At 34.4% G+C, this 18152-nt stretch overlaps 1 protein-coding gene across 6 annotated transcripts in view; it reads left to right on the top strand.

The window, feature by feature from the left end:
• The window catches only part of SCAF11 (SR-related CTD associated factor 11), a 73234-nt gene that overhangs the window by 28327 nt on the left and 26755 nt on the right, over window positions 1–18152 (top strand). For 3 of the 6 annotated variants that reach the window (XM_032347969.1, XM_032347965.1, XM_032347967.1), the window contains 4 exons: window positions 1704–1861; window positions 10963–11040; window positions 14681–14826; window positions 17153–17214. In XM_032347969.1, coding sequence (XP_032203860.1) covers window positions 1704–1861; window positions 10963–11040; window positions 14681–14826; window positions 17153–17214 — 444 coding nt within the window. Of the gene's footprint in view, window positions 1–1703; window positions 1862–6206; window positions 6223–10962; window positions 11041–14680; window positions 14827–17152; window positions 17215–18152 lie in introns of those variants that run through there. The other 3 variants (XM_032347968.1, XM_032347971.1, XM_032347970.1) reach the window with 3 other exon arrangements.

Here is an 18152-nt window from a genome sequence, read left to right as displayed (position 1 = left end):
ATTTCTCAGCCATTACTGCTTTAACTGTTGGATGTTCTTTATTCTCTTCTTCTGGGCTTCAATTAGTAGGTTAGACTTTGTTTTGACCTCATTTCCCACTCTCCCAGGTTACATCTCCTTGTATGTCTGTTACAGTCTAGGTAGTTTTCTCAGATCTCTCTTACAATTCACAAATATTCTTTTCTTCTGGGTCTAATATACTGTTTAATCATTCTATGTTGTATTTGCAAATTCTGATATTTGAAGCCAGTGGACATCTAAATAAATTTATCATTAGTGAGTATAATGTGTAAAATATAAATAATTGTTTCTGTTGATTCTTACTCAAAGTAACTTATTTCGTAGGTTTGGTAATGTTTGGTTATGAACTCATATTTGATAAATCTAGTCTGTAGAATTCTGATGGCCTACCTAAGGGATGTTTTCCTTCAGAGGATTTGTATTTGTTTTTTCCTAAACCCATGCTCTACTTTAGCATGGTGTCTTGACTTGATGTGGAGGTTTCTTAGGATCAGTTCCCCTGCCTGGGTTGGTTGTAAGTTTTTAGATGTGAACCCTAATATGAACATTTGCTCTCAGGACAATCTCCACTTTTCCACTTGCTTGGTGTATATTGTTCACATTTCAGCTGACAATTTCTTTGTTGTTGTTTCATTTTATGTAGAATTTTTGAGTTTCTTTTACTTTTGAGCCAACAGTACATATTCTTTTATGTTGGTTATATTGCTGGTGGGCATTTAAATTAGTATAAACCGTAAGGGATAAAATTTCATAGTATCCAAACTACAACTGTAGTCCATCAGTAAGTTAAAACAAAAAAAAATGCAGACTAGTATATATAGTGTTTTAGTATTTGTGTGAAGAAGGAGCCTTAAAAAGATAGGTTTTCAGAGTTGCTTGCTTCTGCATTAAAAAAATATCTTTGGAAGAACAGAGAAGAAATGTAATAGTTGTTACTTATTGCACTTGGTGGGTCTGGATGGATGGCAGTAGATTTGAGTGGGAGATTTGTCATTATAACCTTTTTTTTTACTTTAAAATATTCGAACCATCTGATTATTACTTATTTTAAAAATTCATAAAGGGGCGCGTGGGTGGCTCAGTGGGTTAAAGCCTTTGCCTTCGGCTCAGGTCATGATCCTGGTGTCCTGGGATCGAGCCCCGAGCCCCGCATCGGGCTCTCTGCAGACCAGGGAGCCTGCTTCCCTTCCTCTCTCTCTGCCTGCCTCTCTACCTGCTTGTGATCTCTGTCTGTCAAATAAATTAAAAAAAAAAAAAATTCATAAAAAAATTCTTTTTATTTCCCCATTAAAAATATAAATTAGTGGGGCGCCTGGGTGGCTCAGTGGGTTAAGCCGCTGCCTTCGGCTCAGGTCATGATCTCAGGGTCCTGGGATCGAGCCCCGCATCGGGCTCTCTGCTCAGCAGGGAGCCTGCTTCCCTCTCTCTCTCTCTCTCTGCCTGCCTCTCCATCTACTTGTGATTTCTCTCTGTAAAATAAATAAAATCTTTAAAAAAATATATATATATATATAAATTAGTAAATGTTGGGGGTATTGTGCTCAAGGAGATGTTTATTACACTGTAAGATTTAATTACTTTGTCTTTGGGGGCCCTTTAGAATATCTAGTTCTTCATACTGCCTTGAACATGTCATTTGGTCTGGAAAACTTGAAAGTGTATATGGCTGCTTTACTTTATAGGTGAAGAAAACAAAGATAATACTGCTACCACTGGTCTGTTGTACAGTGAAGCTGACAGATGTCCAATATGTCTTAATTGCCTGTTAGAGAAAGAAGTTGGTTTTCCAGAAAGCTGTAATCATGTCTTCTGCATGACCTGTATTCTTAAATGGGCAGAGGTGAGTCTGAGAATGAACTAATATTATTGTATTTTAATTTCCTAGCATGGTATCATGCCACCTAAATAGCTGATAATACTATTTTATAAGTAACACTTTTTCCCCTTACTCTGGACAAATTTCCCTGTATTAATCCAATTCTGTCAGTATATTTTCTTCTAGTTTTTTTTACACATCTTTTTTGTTATTTTATAATTAAAAAATTTTAAGTGCACATCTTTAAAAAAAAAAAACAACTTTATAGGAATAACCGATCTTTTTTTTTTTTTTGGGCGAGGGGGTAGAAATGCAGTAATTCGTCTTCAGTGTACTTTATCCTCTTGAGATAATATCTGCTTACTACTAATAACGCTTTCTGTCCATTTTGTGTTTTATATTTTTCAGGGAATTTTTATGTAGATTATTTGATTTCGTGTATCTGCCTTGTGGAATAACAAGAGCAGATATACTAGGGTTTTTCAGTTTTACGATTTCATAGCTTAGAGAGGCAGGAGTGAATTTAGAACTGCCATTCTCTAATTCCTGTCTTTAATGTAGTGTAAAATAATTTCAGAGTCCAAGTTAATGATATTGCTTGAGATTCTTCTTAGGTAGTAAGTGATTAAGAAAAGGATATTTTGGACTTACAATGTATTATGTTGACTTAGTTCAGGCCAAGTAGATCATGGTACTAGTACATTGAATCACTGAATATGCATTATAAGCCCTATTGTTATGAATTGTGAAATAAAAATTCATTGTCATATGAATTGTGCTGTATTTTTCTGAATTAGTAGTCCTTCAGGGTGTAAAAATGAGTAAAAAAGATAAATCACGAAAATATTTTTTCAACAGTAGCTGCATTCAAGTTGATGTCCTTAAGCACATTGGATAATTGCTTCTTAATAATTGGGGCTTTCAAAATTCTGTGATTCACTTATATTTTCATTAATAGTGTAGAAAGGAGAATATAACTGTATACTGATGCTGTGGCCAAGTTCTGGAAGGAGGAAAAAAGATTTGTTATACCAACTGAATTCATTTATACCAATTGAATTCCGGTATACCTGGAAACAGTTCTCATTAGATTAAAGCCTCAACTGGTCTTGGCAAGAAGGGACTAAGGAGAGGTAAAAATGTATTTTGGGAAAAAATATGTTGAGTTTAATTTAATTCTTAATATAATTATGAATCTCCATGTGTTTATAGGAGCATTGACTAATGAATGCATATTTTTCTCTGCCACCCAATTAAAGATTTCATCTGTGTTGAATTTAGTGCACCTTGGTTTGCTTTGTGATTATATATTTTAAAAGTAGAGATTTTGCTTCCAGTAGAGAAGTAACATTATTAGATGGGTAGAAGGTTTCAATTCAGTGCTTTCATAGGATTTTATTTAGCTGAGCTATCTGAGGTTTGTACTCCAGGTTCATTGAAATAGGAATCAGAATGGATATCAAGAACCAAAAAGAAGTACTTATTTACATTTACCTTACACCCTCCTGAAATTTGTCATGCTCCTGAAGTTTCTATATCCAAAGTCAGAGTTAGTTTTTAATCTTTTCAAGCTCTAAAATTTTGGTTCTGTGTTTATTTAAAACAAAAGCCATGTAAGGCCTTTCAAGTGATCAAGTAACTAAGCTTTAGTCTGTAGGTATTTTATACAGTATGCCTTCCCCAGGGAGAAATGATTCAGGGTAATAGAACCTATAGTTGCCTTCCTGGCCTGTAACCTAATTTCCTGCGTTTTGGGACACTAGAACAAATTAAGCATGTCCACTATGACTATGTTTAATTTTAAGGAACTCTTGCATGATAGGCCTGTTGGTTTGTGAAATAATGGTGATGATGATGATGTAGAAATAGAATATTAAACAGTAATTAGCACTTAAGGAAAGTTGAAATTTTTATTTAAAGCATTAATATTAGGGCTGAGACTCTAAAACTAAACAAAGTAGACCTTTGAACTGATTTATTACACACAGAGCAATACACTAAAACTAAAGTTTATTAGCCACTTAAAAAGTTATTTTACCAAATTTACCTACCTATATTTTACCTACATTACCTATATATTTTACCTTATTATACCTAAATGGTCTAAACATATTGATAGTTTTTACTTTGTCTGTAAGTTTAACCTTGATCCTCTGAGTTTGCACGTTTTAGTTTATTTTATTCATTTTATTTATTCATTTGAGACGGAGAGAGATTATGAGCAGGGAAGAGGGGCAGAGGGAAAGGAACAAGCAGGCTCCATACCAAGCAGGGAGTCTGAGGACTTGGGGCCAGATCCTAGGACCCTGAGATCATGACCTGAGCTGAAGGCAGATGCTAAGCCAGTTGAGCCACCCAGGCATGCCCTAAGTTTGTATATTTTAAAGTAGATAATTAGAAAGGTGAAGGCCAAGAGAAGTCTGACACACAGCTGTAGTAGTGATAGCTGATTCTTAATTGTGATTCCTATAGACAATAAGATATCACTTCCACCCATACACACACAGGTTGAGAAAATAGGATTTATGATTTGGCAGATTGCCAAGAAGTGGTTAAAATTTTGGCCCTAAAAAGGTTTTAAGTTTAAAGCCTTGGAAGCATTTTATGTTTGAAGTATTTAAGAGATTATGTGAAGGGACACACATAGGCGATGAGGAGGTTCTGATATCCCCTAGGGTTTTCTTTCTTTAATATAAAATACTTCCCTATCTTTTTAAGTAATTTTTTAAATGTGATTATCTTTCTTTCTGTAAGCAAATTATCTTCCAACTTATTTATCTCAGTTTTCCATCACATACCAAATGCTGATAGCTTCAGTTTGAGAAAGTAAGGTTAAGGAAATCAAATTTGGACAGCTGGCAAAGGTATGTTTTCTCTTCTGAGAGTAGAAATGAAGAGGGTCTTACTATGATGAGTACAGTTCTTGAAGAAGTTAAACGACAGTGTTCAATGCAGCCAGGTGAGGAATTTATTTTTCAATTAATAATGCATACCAAAAAATCAGAACCTGACTAGTTGACTTATATCTTGATTACTGATGAGTTTTATATATAGATATTCTTTATGCAGTGAGTAGAAATTTACACTCTAGTGATTAGAATACTTTTCAAAGCTATATTGCCTGGATTTCTTCAATTTTTTTTCCTGGAATTTTAGTTTTTGTTTATTCCTGAATGAGACTAAACCTCTCTGTTGTGTAGTTCGCTGTGAACAAAAATGTAAACATCTGTGGAGCAATACTGCTAGTCCTTATCTTTAAAACTTTGTAAAGCATTGTCAAATACATTATTTCATTTACTTATTACAACTTGTGTAGAGGTGATTCAGGACTATCATCATCCTAAAAGTAAGAGAGGTTGCTCATTCTGGGTCCTCCAGAGCTTGAATTTGTGGCTCATTATTCCAGATCCCCTGTTGTTTCTCCTCATAGATGAATCCTTTGGTAAAGCAAGGAATATTTTTACATTGTGAACCACTCATTATCTAAAGTGAACACTTGTAATCTAAAGCATAAATGTAATAGATTTTTATTTAATACTGTTTTTACCAGTTAGGTAAATTAAGGTGTAATTCTGTATAGCCTACTTTTAAATGTCAGAATTTTAAAATGATTTGTGCAGGTAGTTTATGGAATTTAGTGTTTTTATTTTTCCAGAGAAAGAAAGTATTAACTATTAAATGTAAAAAGAAATTATAATTAAAAGTAATTCTTACCCAACTGTTGAGTTTTCAAGAACCAGAAAGGGTTCCCTTTGAGTAGTTAGACAAAATGCTTTCTTGGTATTAATTTTGTCACTGACAGTCATTTGTCCTTTAGGAATAGATTTCTGAAAGCTGTTACAAAGAACCACAGTTTCACTAATGTGGACTGACAAGGACTGTCTTGAAGAAACTGGTTAAGTGTGATAGGGATCATGTAGTCTGTCTGACTACAGGTGAGCACTTTCTTTGGAGGTGTTCAGGCTAGGTATCTTAGAACCATTAACAAGAAAAATAGGTTCTTGTGAATAGGTTTTCAAAATAAGCCTTTAATGGTATGCATTCCTAAATCCTTTTTATTTGCTCTTGAACTGTAGTTTTATGTATTGTGCTCTATTTGTTAGTAGGAAGAATAGATGTTCTAGAGATTCCCATGAACAGACAAACCTACTTAGAAGCATAGGTACTGAGATTTAGTCTTAAGCGCTTACCTTTAACACTTGCTTCTCTCTCTCTAGGAGGGGCTATCTGTAGGCAGCCTTTGTGATTGAGGATAGAGCAGCAACAGGAAGCAAGAAATATTAGGAATCAAGAATCCTGAATTCCAAATAAGGAAGGTTTCCTGTTCTTACATTTAAATATGGGTTTGTCTGAGCTGAGAATTTACAACGCTGCAGAATACTAGGGTATGTTTTACTAAAATCATTAGGAAGATTTTTTTTTCCTATCAAATTGCCTCCACTGAGAAAACCTTAGTACAGAGCTTCATACATAAAATTATGCTCTGTTTTTCAATACACATTACATTGTAAAGCAGTGATCAAATTCTATTAATTTTGTAGCTCTGTCAAGTTGGTGATATTGAACTATGTTGATTATAAAACAAAGTAAGATACTTTACAGATTGTTGAAATGAAAGTCATATTGGCTTAAATAGGTGATTGAGTATTTTTGATGTATATGAGAAATCGAAATGGTGAATAATCAAGGGGTATTTATTTTGTGTATATAAGGAAAACAAAATTTGGGATAATTTTCTTCAAAACTGAAGTCACATTTTTAAGCACAATAAGCATATTAGTTCAGAATTTTCTATGTTAGTTTTACTTGTGCATTATTTAAAACCATACAACTTAAAAACTAAATCATCTATATTAGTAACAAACTGTGAAGACTAAGATTAAAATATCTGACATTTTCTGAATGGCTGTCTGTTGAGTATAAGGGTGAAGTACCCTTGGGAATGCCTTAAAATTAGGCCAGTGCAAACCATTTTTTAAACTCTATTTGCAAAACTTTCCTAGTAAAGGTATTTGATCATCATGTTATCTGTAATTTTATGCATTAGTACCTGCTAATGATGGTGTCTTTGAACTTTGCCCTGTGTACTTTTCTTACAGTATACATTAACAAAAAAATTAATGATCCACTTGATTTTTTAAAAATCTGTTTTGAATTCTTTTTTTATTCTTCTTTAGTCAATCTTTTTTTTTTTTTTTTTTTAAATTAAAGATTTTATTTATTGGGGCGCCGGGGTGGCTCAGTGGGTTAAGCCTTTGCCTGCCTCTCTGCCTACTTGTGATCTCTCTCTGTCAAATAAATAAATAAAATCTTTAAAAAATATATATTTTTATATATTTGACAGACAGTGATCACAAGTAGGCAGAGAGGCAGAGAGAGAGAGGAGGAAGCAGGCTTCCTGCTGAGCAGGGATCCTGATTCGGGGCTCGATCCCAAGACCCTGGGATCATGACCTGAGCTGAAGGCAGAGACTTGAACCCACTGAGCCACCCAGGTGCCCAGGTGCCCCTTCTTTAGTCAGTCTTAATTTCTTGAAGTATGCTATGACAACTTAACTCAGGATAACCAAATTTCTCTTCTATTTACCCTTTGAATTATTTTGTTAAACTGTTCTAAGGTCAGAACTGCATATCATCATTTCTAAGTAGCCATGGCAAAGATACTATAGGTAGCTTGTTTTCTGACCTTTGCTTCCTTAACTGGAGAGGATAACTTGGTTTTCAGCATTTTTTCTGATGGCCGAGCCTGAGCTAAAGAAAACCTATTAACTTATTTTCTAGTACTAACTAGATTTAGAAAATGTAAGCATATACAAATTTTGATAATATATAACAATGGTTTTCTGACTTTTTGCTGTTTTCTTTTTGTTTTTGTAATAGCAGTGAAACCTTTTCTTCAAATGAAACCTTAAACAAATCTGTGGCAATTAAGCTTAAGGAGAACAGAACAAAACCAAAATCTTACTCAGAACCCTGTTATTTGAAACATCAAAATGGAATGTCTCAGTTAAAACTGTCAGTTTTAAAGGCAGGAGTGCCATATAGCTGGTGTCAAATGAGGAAATTTGATAAGGAAGAAAATACAGTTATGTAATTTCAAAGTTTTTGAAAGATTCGATGCACCTAATTTAGAGTAAGTTTCTTGAACACAGTGGCTTTCTTTATTTGTTAGATATTAGTGTTTTGAAATAGTTATAATAAAATGAAATATTTTAATTTCCATAAAAATCATTGAGAATGGTCTCTCACATGCATGTATAAATCATATTGTGGGTTGTCTTTTTGTTAATGAACTAAGCTTTTTTTGTTTGTGCAGTGAAGTTAGTTGATGTTTAGAAGACTTTACACAATGCTTAGTATATGCCATACACTCTTCTAAGATTAATTCCCGTAAGAACCTTAGAAGTTCTATTATCCACATAGTTACAAATGAGGTAACTGAGATGCACGAAAAGTCTGTTACTTGCTCAAGGTTACTCTCAGAGCAAGATATGAAAGTACATAGTAAATTCACAGCTTCCATACATCTTTGTTAATGGCTTTTTAAAGAACATGGATGGAAACAGTTTTCATCTATCATTGTTTGATCTTTTTTTAAAAAAATATTTATCTAAATTTACCTTTAAAATAGAAGTAAGAATATTCTGAAACTTTAGTTATTTATAAGAACTTGAAAGTTTTTATTTATTATTTATTTATTTTTTTAAACCAGAGAGAGAGACAGACAGAAGAGGGAAAGAGAAAATTTTAAGTAGGCTCTACACCCAGTGTGGAGCCTGATACAGGGCTTGACCCTACTACAACCCTGAGATCGTGACCTGATTTGGGCGCTTAACCGACTGAGCCATCCAGGCACCTTGAAAATTTTTACTTTTAAATACTATTTTGAGTTATAAATAAATTAATACAACCTTAGTTGTATTAAATTAAATTGTTTTAAATTTAGTTGTCTTAATCTCCTTAAATTCCAGTGTAAGAAATTTCATATAGAAAGTGTTAATATGGTAAGCAACAATCACAAAAGAACTCAACTAGAATTGATATTTGCAGTGCATCATTTAAAAAGATATGGACAGCTTTGTCACTACTTGTTGCAAAGCTTCTTAAGGGGTTAAGTTTTCTGTAAGGAAAGTAATAGCATCCTAAATCCCTATTACTTGGAAGTAAGCTGAGCTGGCTTCTACCATTCTGAACTGATTTAACGCAGTAAGGTCACATTTCCTAATTCAGATGTGGTAAAACATTTTATCAAGGCCTACTTAAGAGGAAGAGAAAAACTACTTTTTAGAGTAAGTAGAAAGTAACTCAATTTGTATTTTGGCTGCTCTCAAAGTGATTCACAGGCTTTGTGAAAATGTATTCTATGATCAAAGGCTACACATAGTCTATCGACCTGTGCTTATGTAAGTGTATCTTGGTATGTTCCATAGTCCAGAAAGGCAAAAATGACAACATATTTTTTTTAAAGATTTTATTTATTGTTTATTTGACAGACAGAGATCACAAGTAGATAGAGAGGCAGGCAGAGAGAGAGGGGAAGGGAAGCAGTCTCGCCACCGAGCAGAGAGCCTGATGCAGGGCTTGATCCCAGGACCTTGGGACCATGACCTGAGCTGAAGGCAGAGGCTTTAACCCACTGAGCCACCCAGGCACCCCAACAACATTTTTCACTAGAGAATATAAGATAATTTATCAAAATTCCACTACTATGTTGTGGTCTTTTAGGCTTTTGCTTTTACCTTTTACATTGTTAAAATCCTGTTTTACTTTTATAACCATGAGCACTAGTAATATCACCTTTTGGTATTTTTATATGGTATAGAATCTTCCCTTCATCATGGTACCAATGGGCAACATACTGTATCTTTAATAATTTAAATAATATAAACCTATTTCTATGCAAATATTTAAATACTGTAATCACAGAAACTCCTATAGTTGATGCACATTTATTTTGAAAGTATAGGAAATAATTTTATCAAAGTTCATTTAGGATCACAGTGATCAAAAGACTATTTTCCTTAATCTATAAGGAGTGCCTACAATTCAATTTTAAAAAGATTAGAAACTTAATAAAAAAGTTAGGCAAAGGGCAATGAATAAATAATTTAAAGAAAAGGAACTTTGTGAAGCACTTAAAAATACAAAAATATGCCCAATCTTACTATAAAAGGAAATGTAAACTAAAACTTTTTTTTTTTTCTTTTATTTATTTGACAGACAGAGATCACAAGTAGGCAGAGAGGCAGGCGGGGTGGTGAGGGGTGGAGAAGCAGGCTCCCCACTGAGCTGAGAGCCCGATGCGGAACTGGGTCCCAGGACCCTGGGATCATGACCTGAGCTGAAGGCAGCGGCTTAACCCACTGAGCCACCCAGGCACCCCATAAATTAAAACTCTTAAGCATACCATGTTATTAATAGAGAATGGGACCACTCAGAAATAGTAATATAAACCAGTTTAAGATACATAATTAAGAGGGAAAATTTGGTTCAGCATATGTTTAGTTATACTGTATATTAAAAAAGATACACCATATATACATGTATATGTGGGATATATCCTAAAGGATATATAGGAAACTACTTCTGGAGACATTATTGCTGGTGTAACTGTTCATTCAAAACAATCGATTTGGGGAGAAATGTTAAGTCATAGAATATTAAGATCTGTACAGGACCTGTCCAAGTCATTCCTTTCTACAGCTGATTTAGAGTTGCCCAAGTGCTTTAGGTCACAGAGCTGTTGATTTCCATGTAGTTCTCCTTTCAGTATACCACTAGTTCTTAGCTGGGCAAGCAGGTCTTAATGGAATTATCTTTATATTTTGATAACAGAGATTTTACCTCTTGTGGATTGGTGTAGTACACTTATGTAGCCAGCATGTAGTAGGTGCTCAGTAAATGTTTGAATGAATTGAACAAATTTAGGATATTTATTACTCTTTTTTATTTATTAGACTTTGACATGGTATAGGTGGAAAGTATTTTATCTTTATCTTTGAAAGAAATTATTTTTCTGTTTCCTTTTCTAGTGGAAAACTTATTATAAATGCATTTGTTATGGTTTAATTTTGATCTGTTCTAAAGAAACATTTGTAAAGTTACAATTTGCTAATCATTTTTCAGATACTGGCTACATGTCCTGTAGACCGAAAACCATTTCAGGCAGTGTTTAAATTGAGTGCATTGGAGGGTTGTGTTAAGGTAAGGTTTATGTTTTACTTTGTAGTATGAAATGTATAAACTTAGTTGAGATGATTTTCTTTAATAGATTTCCAGTTTGAGTATATTTATGAATTGTTCAACTTTAGGTTTAATATGTGATTATTATTTCTATTCAGCATGGCAAGCCTAGACTTTCTACAAGGCTACAAAAATTATGAACCCTTTTTATTCTTTGCCCTCTTAAAGAAGACATATCTATGGTAGTCACCTTACGATTTTCCACAGAATACGACTTCTGATGCTCTAAAGGAAGTTTCACATTTAGTCTTAAATTGTAGGAGGTTTAAATTTTTAGAATGTTTTTAGTGTGAGGATGATTATATATCAGGAACATTTACTAATTAATTGGATAGTGCTTTGAATATATTTTTCCATTGAAAAGGGGTTTGAAATGGAATAGGAGATTCAAAGACTGACCCCACAAAAACTTAAGTTTGAAAGACCTGAAAATTGTTTTTCATGAAAAGCATTATTATGTTTGGAAGATTAAGCCAATAAAACTAAATATAAAATGGTATCTTTGTTTTTAAATGCTGGTGCTTGAAGGAAAGTGAGCAATTAGAGAATACGGGGTTTTGTAGAGATCTTGAGAGAGACTGCTCACAGTTTCAGGGTTAGTATAGGCAGATGACTTTTATTCTTTAAGTGCAATTTTATTGTAATCCTTAATCCTAATCACTTTCATGAGATGCACATTTAAATACATAACCTCATTGATGTATTTATGGTTATGAACCATGATTATGGTTTGTATTTAGATTAATATTTGGCTTACAAATAAAAGAAGAAAAAAGAAGTAGGAACATATTCCTGAGTTAATGAATAAAAGGTGAAATGACTAAAGGAGAGTAAGTAGTTATATAAGATATATGAGAAGATTTCTTGAGATAACATTTACAAGTCATGAATGATGCATTGCGGTACTTGGCTGGCTCATTTGGTAGAACGTGCAGCTCTTGATCTCAGGGTAATGAGTTCAAGCCCCTGTTTGCAGGTAGAGTTTACCAAAAAAAAAAAAAGGAATTTTCAATATATACATACCTGATGCCACTGATGAGGGGTAGAGAGGAAGACTGTTCCCAAGTAGCATGATAAGCCCATAACAACTCAGTTGCTGTCTTTATGAATAGAAAGGGGTATGGAAGTGACATACAACTATTTAAGCATAAGGTATTCTCAGTGTAGGTATTTATAGTTTGTTTTGATATATTTTTACCAGATGAGTCTCAGTGACATAAGGAACAAATGAGATTATAATTCAAATAACGTGACATATGTAAAAAATTATTTTGCTTGTTGTAATTGTGTTAATTGTACATCTATATAAATTAGTATGTCTTGGGAGAAAGATACTATATAAATGTTAATATCAAAATTAAAGCATGGCTTCTCTGAAAGATAGATTCTCTGTTTTTCCCGACTATATATATAATGTTGCTGAAGATGTATTGGCATGAACTAGCTTCTAAAGATACTGTCCTCTAAAACTTTATTTTGTAGCTTTATGTGAAATACTGTTTTTGTTGCTTAGATTAACAATTTATGTTTTCTTTAATATGGTTTGTATTTTACTTAAATTAAAAGTCTGCAGGGGTGCCTGGTTGGTGCAGTTGGTTGAGTGCCCCGTGCTCAGTTTCCGCTTGGTTGTGATCTTGGGGTTGTGAGTTTGGGCCCCAGGTTAATTACCACACTGAGCACAATCTGTTTGGCACTTTATCTCTCTCTCCCTCTCTCCCTTCCTCTCTCAAATAAATTTTTTAAAAAAAGTTTGGAGGAGTGTTAACCTAATTTAGTCAGACTTAAGAAGTATTTCTTATTATGTGATACTAACTGTATGTTGTTAATATTTTCCTTTGACCTTTACTTCTGAATCTTCACTTTTATCCCTTTCCAACTAAACGAATGAGACATCTGTACTTGCTTACTCCCTTTTTATACTTGTTTTTCAATTCATATTGAACATTTTACCTCTGTAAAAGTGTCCTCACTAAGGTTTGGGATAATTCTTTGTTTTCTGCATGTGGTACTTTTGACTGCCCTTTATTTTCTTTGGCTTATAGGGTATCTTTTTATGAATTTTGTATGTATGTTTTACTTTTCTGACCTTTTCACAATCTTTTCATCTCTCTGCCTTCCTTACCTTTTTAAAAATCATTTCTTAAATTTTAAATTCCTTTCAGTGTCCTGGGGATACTTTCTCTCTAAATCTTCTCAAGTACTCCAGTAGTTATAAGCTCTTACAGGTGTTTGTATGGCTTCTAAAACTATCACTAGCCCAGATCTCTTTCCTCAGAACTAGATTTATGTTTTCATCTGCTTGTTGGATATCTCCGTGTATAATACTGAGGAATGTAAACATTAACAGATCCAGAACTCATCTGGGAGTTTTCCTTTTTTTCTTTCTCCCTCATCTTTGCCTCGTCCTTCTGAGCGATGTCGGTTTTTTTTTTTTTTTTTTTTAATATTTTATTTATTTATTTGACAGACAGAGATCACAAGTAGGTGCAGAGGCAGGCAGAGAGAGAGGAAGAAGCAGGCTCCCCGCTGAGCAGAGAGCCCGATGCGGGGCTCGATCCCAGGACCCTGGGATCATGACCTGAGCCAAAGGCAGAGGCCTTAACCCACTGAGCCACCCAGGCGCCCTGAGCGATGTCTTAAATTTGTTTTCTCTTCATTCTTTTTTTGTCACTTCTTTGTAGACCTTCATGCTGTCATTTAGACTGGTTCTGCCAATAGAAATATAGTACAAGCCACTATAATTTAAAATTTTTACTTTCAGTAGTCACATTGAAAGAGTAAAAAGAAACCATTAAAATAAATTTTTATAGTATATTTAATCCAACATAACTAATGTATTATGTCAACATACAGTAATTTTAAAGAATTATTGAGAGGTTTTATCTGTTGTTCTATATCTTTGAGATACAGTATATAGTTTTACACTTAGAGTACATCTCAATTCAGACAAGCCGCATTTCAGTGCTCAATAACCACATATGGCTAGTATCTTATCTCTCTCAGTGTGTAGATCTGCTATACAACTCTAAAAGCTTTCTTCTGGTTTCCCAGACTTTATAGTCTCTCCTTAACTGGTTTGTTCTCTACAATGCTTTAATACCTCCATTTATTCAGTTTCCCCTGGAATTATTTTCTTATTTGAACCCCTTTACAATCTGTTCCTAATATGTTACATCAGCTTCATATCCTGCTAATATTTTCTTACTGATCTGCATTGGCTTCTCATTTTTCCTTGTAACTATGTTCATTCTTCTATTCAGAATACTTTTTTCTTAGACAAATTCCTACTCTTTAAGACTGACTCATTAAAGTCTTCTCTTTTATCCTCAAATAGTAAATTTCTCAGTCCTACATGTATACAGAGATCTGTGCTCAAGAGCACTTTCTGTTTACATGCCTCTCACTATTTTGTTTTCCTGGAGCTTTAGCACACTTACCAGTCTTAAAGCTTAAGATACTTGAATGAATAAGCATGTGTTTGGGCTACCCTTTTATTCAGAAAATTTTGCGTCTTTAATTTTTTTATGCTTTCAGAGGAGAATTGATAGGCTATCATTTGTGGTGCTCGATTATCACTTTAAGGATTTTGCTTTTCTTCTAGGTTCAAGTAAAAAGACAGTTGAGAGAAACAAAAGACAAAACTGAAAGCTCTTTTAAGAAGCAGCTCTCCTGTTGTGAAAATTCTAAAAGCTGTATGAGGTTAGTGATGAACTTCATAAGTGGAGTCCAAACGTTTAAAACCAGAAGGTAGCTAATAATAAAAAATAGAGTTATCTTTTTTTTTAACAATGTGGCGTTTAAATGTATTTAGTTATTTCTTTTAAAGCACACACTTGATATTAAGAAATGACCCGCTGAAATCTGAGAATTGAATTTGAACTATCTTATTTATGAATTTTTTTGTTTTTTTTTTTTTCCTATAATCTGTTTAGATGAATATTTTTATAAAATAAAAGTGCTATAGCAGTGTAAATTAAAGCTTATTCATTTCTGTTTATGACAAACCAATAATGAGTAAGTATTGGTATACTGACCACATTTTGGTTAGCACCACTCTAGTATTTATGGACAAAAAGTAGAAAATAACTAACGATGTAGCACAACATTCTTTATGAGACAGTTATAATTGAAACTGCTTATTATTATCTTTATAGTTTTCTTTTTTTGTATAGTAGCAGGCACTTGGTACCTACCATAACAACCATTTATGTTTTAACATGTTTGGATTTCTTTCTTTAATTACTGTTGTTAAAATGTAATTGCCTAGAAATACAGTGCTTAGTACTTGAGTTTATTAGGTATTTAACATATTTTTTGAACTAAATTGAGAAGATAGTGTACTGGAAATTAATTCATTATTAATACTTAAATTGTTCCAGTACATTTAGAAGTTAAGCCCATTTTGATCTGACATATATTCAGAGCTTTCCAAAAATTTGTATTCTGAAGACAATATATATTGTCAAATTCATAATGAAACCTATGATTCATTAGTATATTTAATCACAATACTAATTTCTTTTTTTTTTTCTTTCAAAGATTCATTCACTTATTTTAGTAGGGGGTGTGTGGTAGAGGGAGAGAGAGAGTCTAAGCAGATTCTGTGCTGAGCATGCAGCCTCGCTTAGCTCGGTATCCCAACCCTGAGATCATGACCCAAGCTGAAACCAAGAGTTTGGACCCATAAAGACTGTACCACCCAGGCACTCCTTGAATACTGATTTCTTGACAGAGTAGATTTATTTAGTTACTAAAACAGTTGACGGGGCGCCTGGGTGGTTCAGTGGGTTAAAGCCTCTGCCTTCGGCTCAGATCATGATCTCGGGGTCCTGGGATCAAGCCCCGCATGGGGCTCTCTGTTCAGTGGGAGCCTGCTTCCTCCTCTCTCTCTGCCTGCCTCTCTGCCTGCTTGTGATCTCTGTCTGTCAGATAAATAAATAAAATCTTTAAAAAATAAATGAATGAATGAATGAATAAATAAATAAAATAAAACAGTTGACAATAGTTGTTAAGATTTATGCAGTCATGCCACAGTTTATAACACTGCGGCTCTTTAGATCTTTTTGGAAGTTATGGACTTATTTTAGAATCTGAAGAAGACTATTGACAGTTTCTACCAGAAAAACAGGTCATAAAACATACTTACACACAGAACTTTGTATGTGATTTTAAGGGATTCGTGGAACAGCCATAAACCCAAGTTAGTAAATGCATTGGAGCAGATTTTATTAACATTTTCTTTTAACTCGGAGTCAGTTTTGATTCTTGCATTTATGTTTACAGAGAAGATGGTAGCACACTTTTCCTAGGACTCTGAGAAACTTCTGCTAGCTTCATTCTTGATACATCTCCTGTTACTTGATATGACTGTGTCAAGAATATACATTTTTATGCTTCCTCTGAATTACCACATTTCTTTGGCCCCTACTGAGAGTGCAGTGGTCATCACTGTATGTCCTATATAACAGGGTCATACACTGGGTCTAACACAGCTGAGGTAGTTCATATGCTTAACTGCTTTTTCTCAGGGATTTGTGGTAGTGGGATGGTATAGAGAAATGACAATTGCAAAATAATAATTTGCTTTTGCCTACCAAATCAGCCCCTCCATAATTTCTCCCAAGGCGGAAAACATGTCAGCTATTGAATATTTATAGTATATTCTTTTTTGGAGTCTTTGGTGTTTTAGCATTCCTTTCATTCAATCTTATATTCACTGTAGTCTCTGTAGCACCTCGATATCCATTCAGTGCTGCCTCTCCCTTCTAAAGAAGCAGTACAAAACCCCTGATGCCCCTTCCTTTCTGTTACTTTCTACCAGTTCCAGGGAAGGGGATTGTGGTTTTTTTATTTGGTTTGGTTTGGGTGTTTTTTTTCTTGGTAGTGAACCTCCCTTGTAAGTCATTGGAGTGGAGAGTGGCATCTGAATGGGGAGTAGTAACTGGTCATTCTTTCTTTGCTAGAATTTAAAACTCAGTGCATAATCCATTTCATTTTGCTTGGCAGTGAACTGAAAAATGAGCAGAACAACAAAGTTCTCTTAGTTATTTCACCTCTCTATTAATGTTTACAGAAAAAAAGTCATAAAAGAAGATATGTTAAATGCAAAACTTAAGGATTTGAAGACGACACATAGTAAGTGACTTGTTTAACTTGTGTTTTCTATCTTTTTTTGTTTCTTCAGTGCTTGCGTTAAAGTTCTTATTAGATACATTTTGGTTCAGAAAATAGTCATACAGAGAGCTCTACTGAGCTCTGTACATTGTGTTCAGTCCTATATCAACTGTTGCCATGTAATCATTTATGCTTTCCCTTCCCCCCTTTTATGCTCAGCTTGGAAGGAGGGAAGAGATTGAGTGCGTGTGCGTGTGCGTGCACACGTGTGTGTGTGTGTGTGTGTGTGTGTGTGTGAAAAGGAAAAGGAGAAAAGAGTGTTTTCTAATTACTTGGTGGGTAGCAGCCTGCATGTGGTCTTACTCCATACATTAGTGCAGAAGTGCTTAGGGGAGATAAGGTAAAATACCTTGTGGGCCAGAAACTGTAAGCAGTAGCCTTATAGTTACTGAGAGAGGTCTATGGCAGTAGGAAGTTAATTCACAGTTCCCAGAAGAAGTTGTGGTTTGGGGCACCTGGGTGGCTCAGTGGGTTAAGCCGCTGCCTTCGGCTCAGGTCATGATCTCGGGGTCCCGGGATTGAGTCCCGCATCGGGCTCTCTGCTCAGCAAGGAGCCTGCTTCCTCCTCTCTCTCTCTGCCTGCCTCTCTGCCTACTTGTGATCTCTCTCTGTCAAATAAATAAATAAAATCTTTAAAAAAAAAAAAAGAAGTTGTGGTTTGGCCTCTAATCACACTTCTAACTTGAAACTGTTTGGAAATGGAGCACCTCTTACATATTTATCTGATGAGCAGTTAAATATTCCTGTCTTTTGTTCTTTTCTAGTGCATGGTTCTCTAAGTTAGTAAAGCTTTGCAGCAGGGTGTGAGAAAAATGGTACCACCGTTCTTTGTGACTCCTCCTCAGGGCTCAGGCTATTGATTCTGTTCCAAAGAAGAACTTACTATAGGTTGTTTATAA

Source organism: Mustela erminea, chromosome 6 (genome assembly GCF_009829155.1).
Source record: "Mustela erminea isolate mMusErm1 chromosome 6, mMusErm1.Pri, whole genome shotgun sequence".
Classification (NCBI taxonomy): Eukaryota; Metazoa; Chordata; class Mammalia; order Carnivora; family Mustelidae; genus Mustela; species Mustela erminea.
The sequence above is the reverse complement of the archived record's forward strand: the minus strand, read 5'-3'. Positions and strand labels throughout refer to the sequence as shown.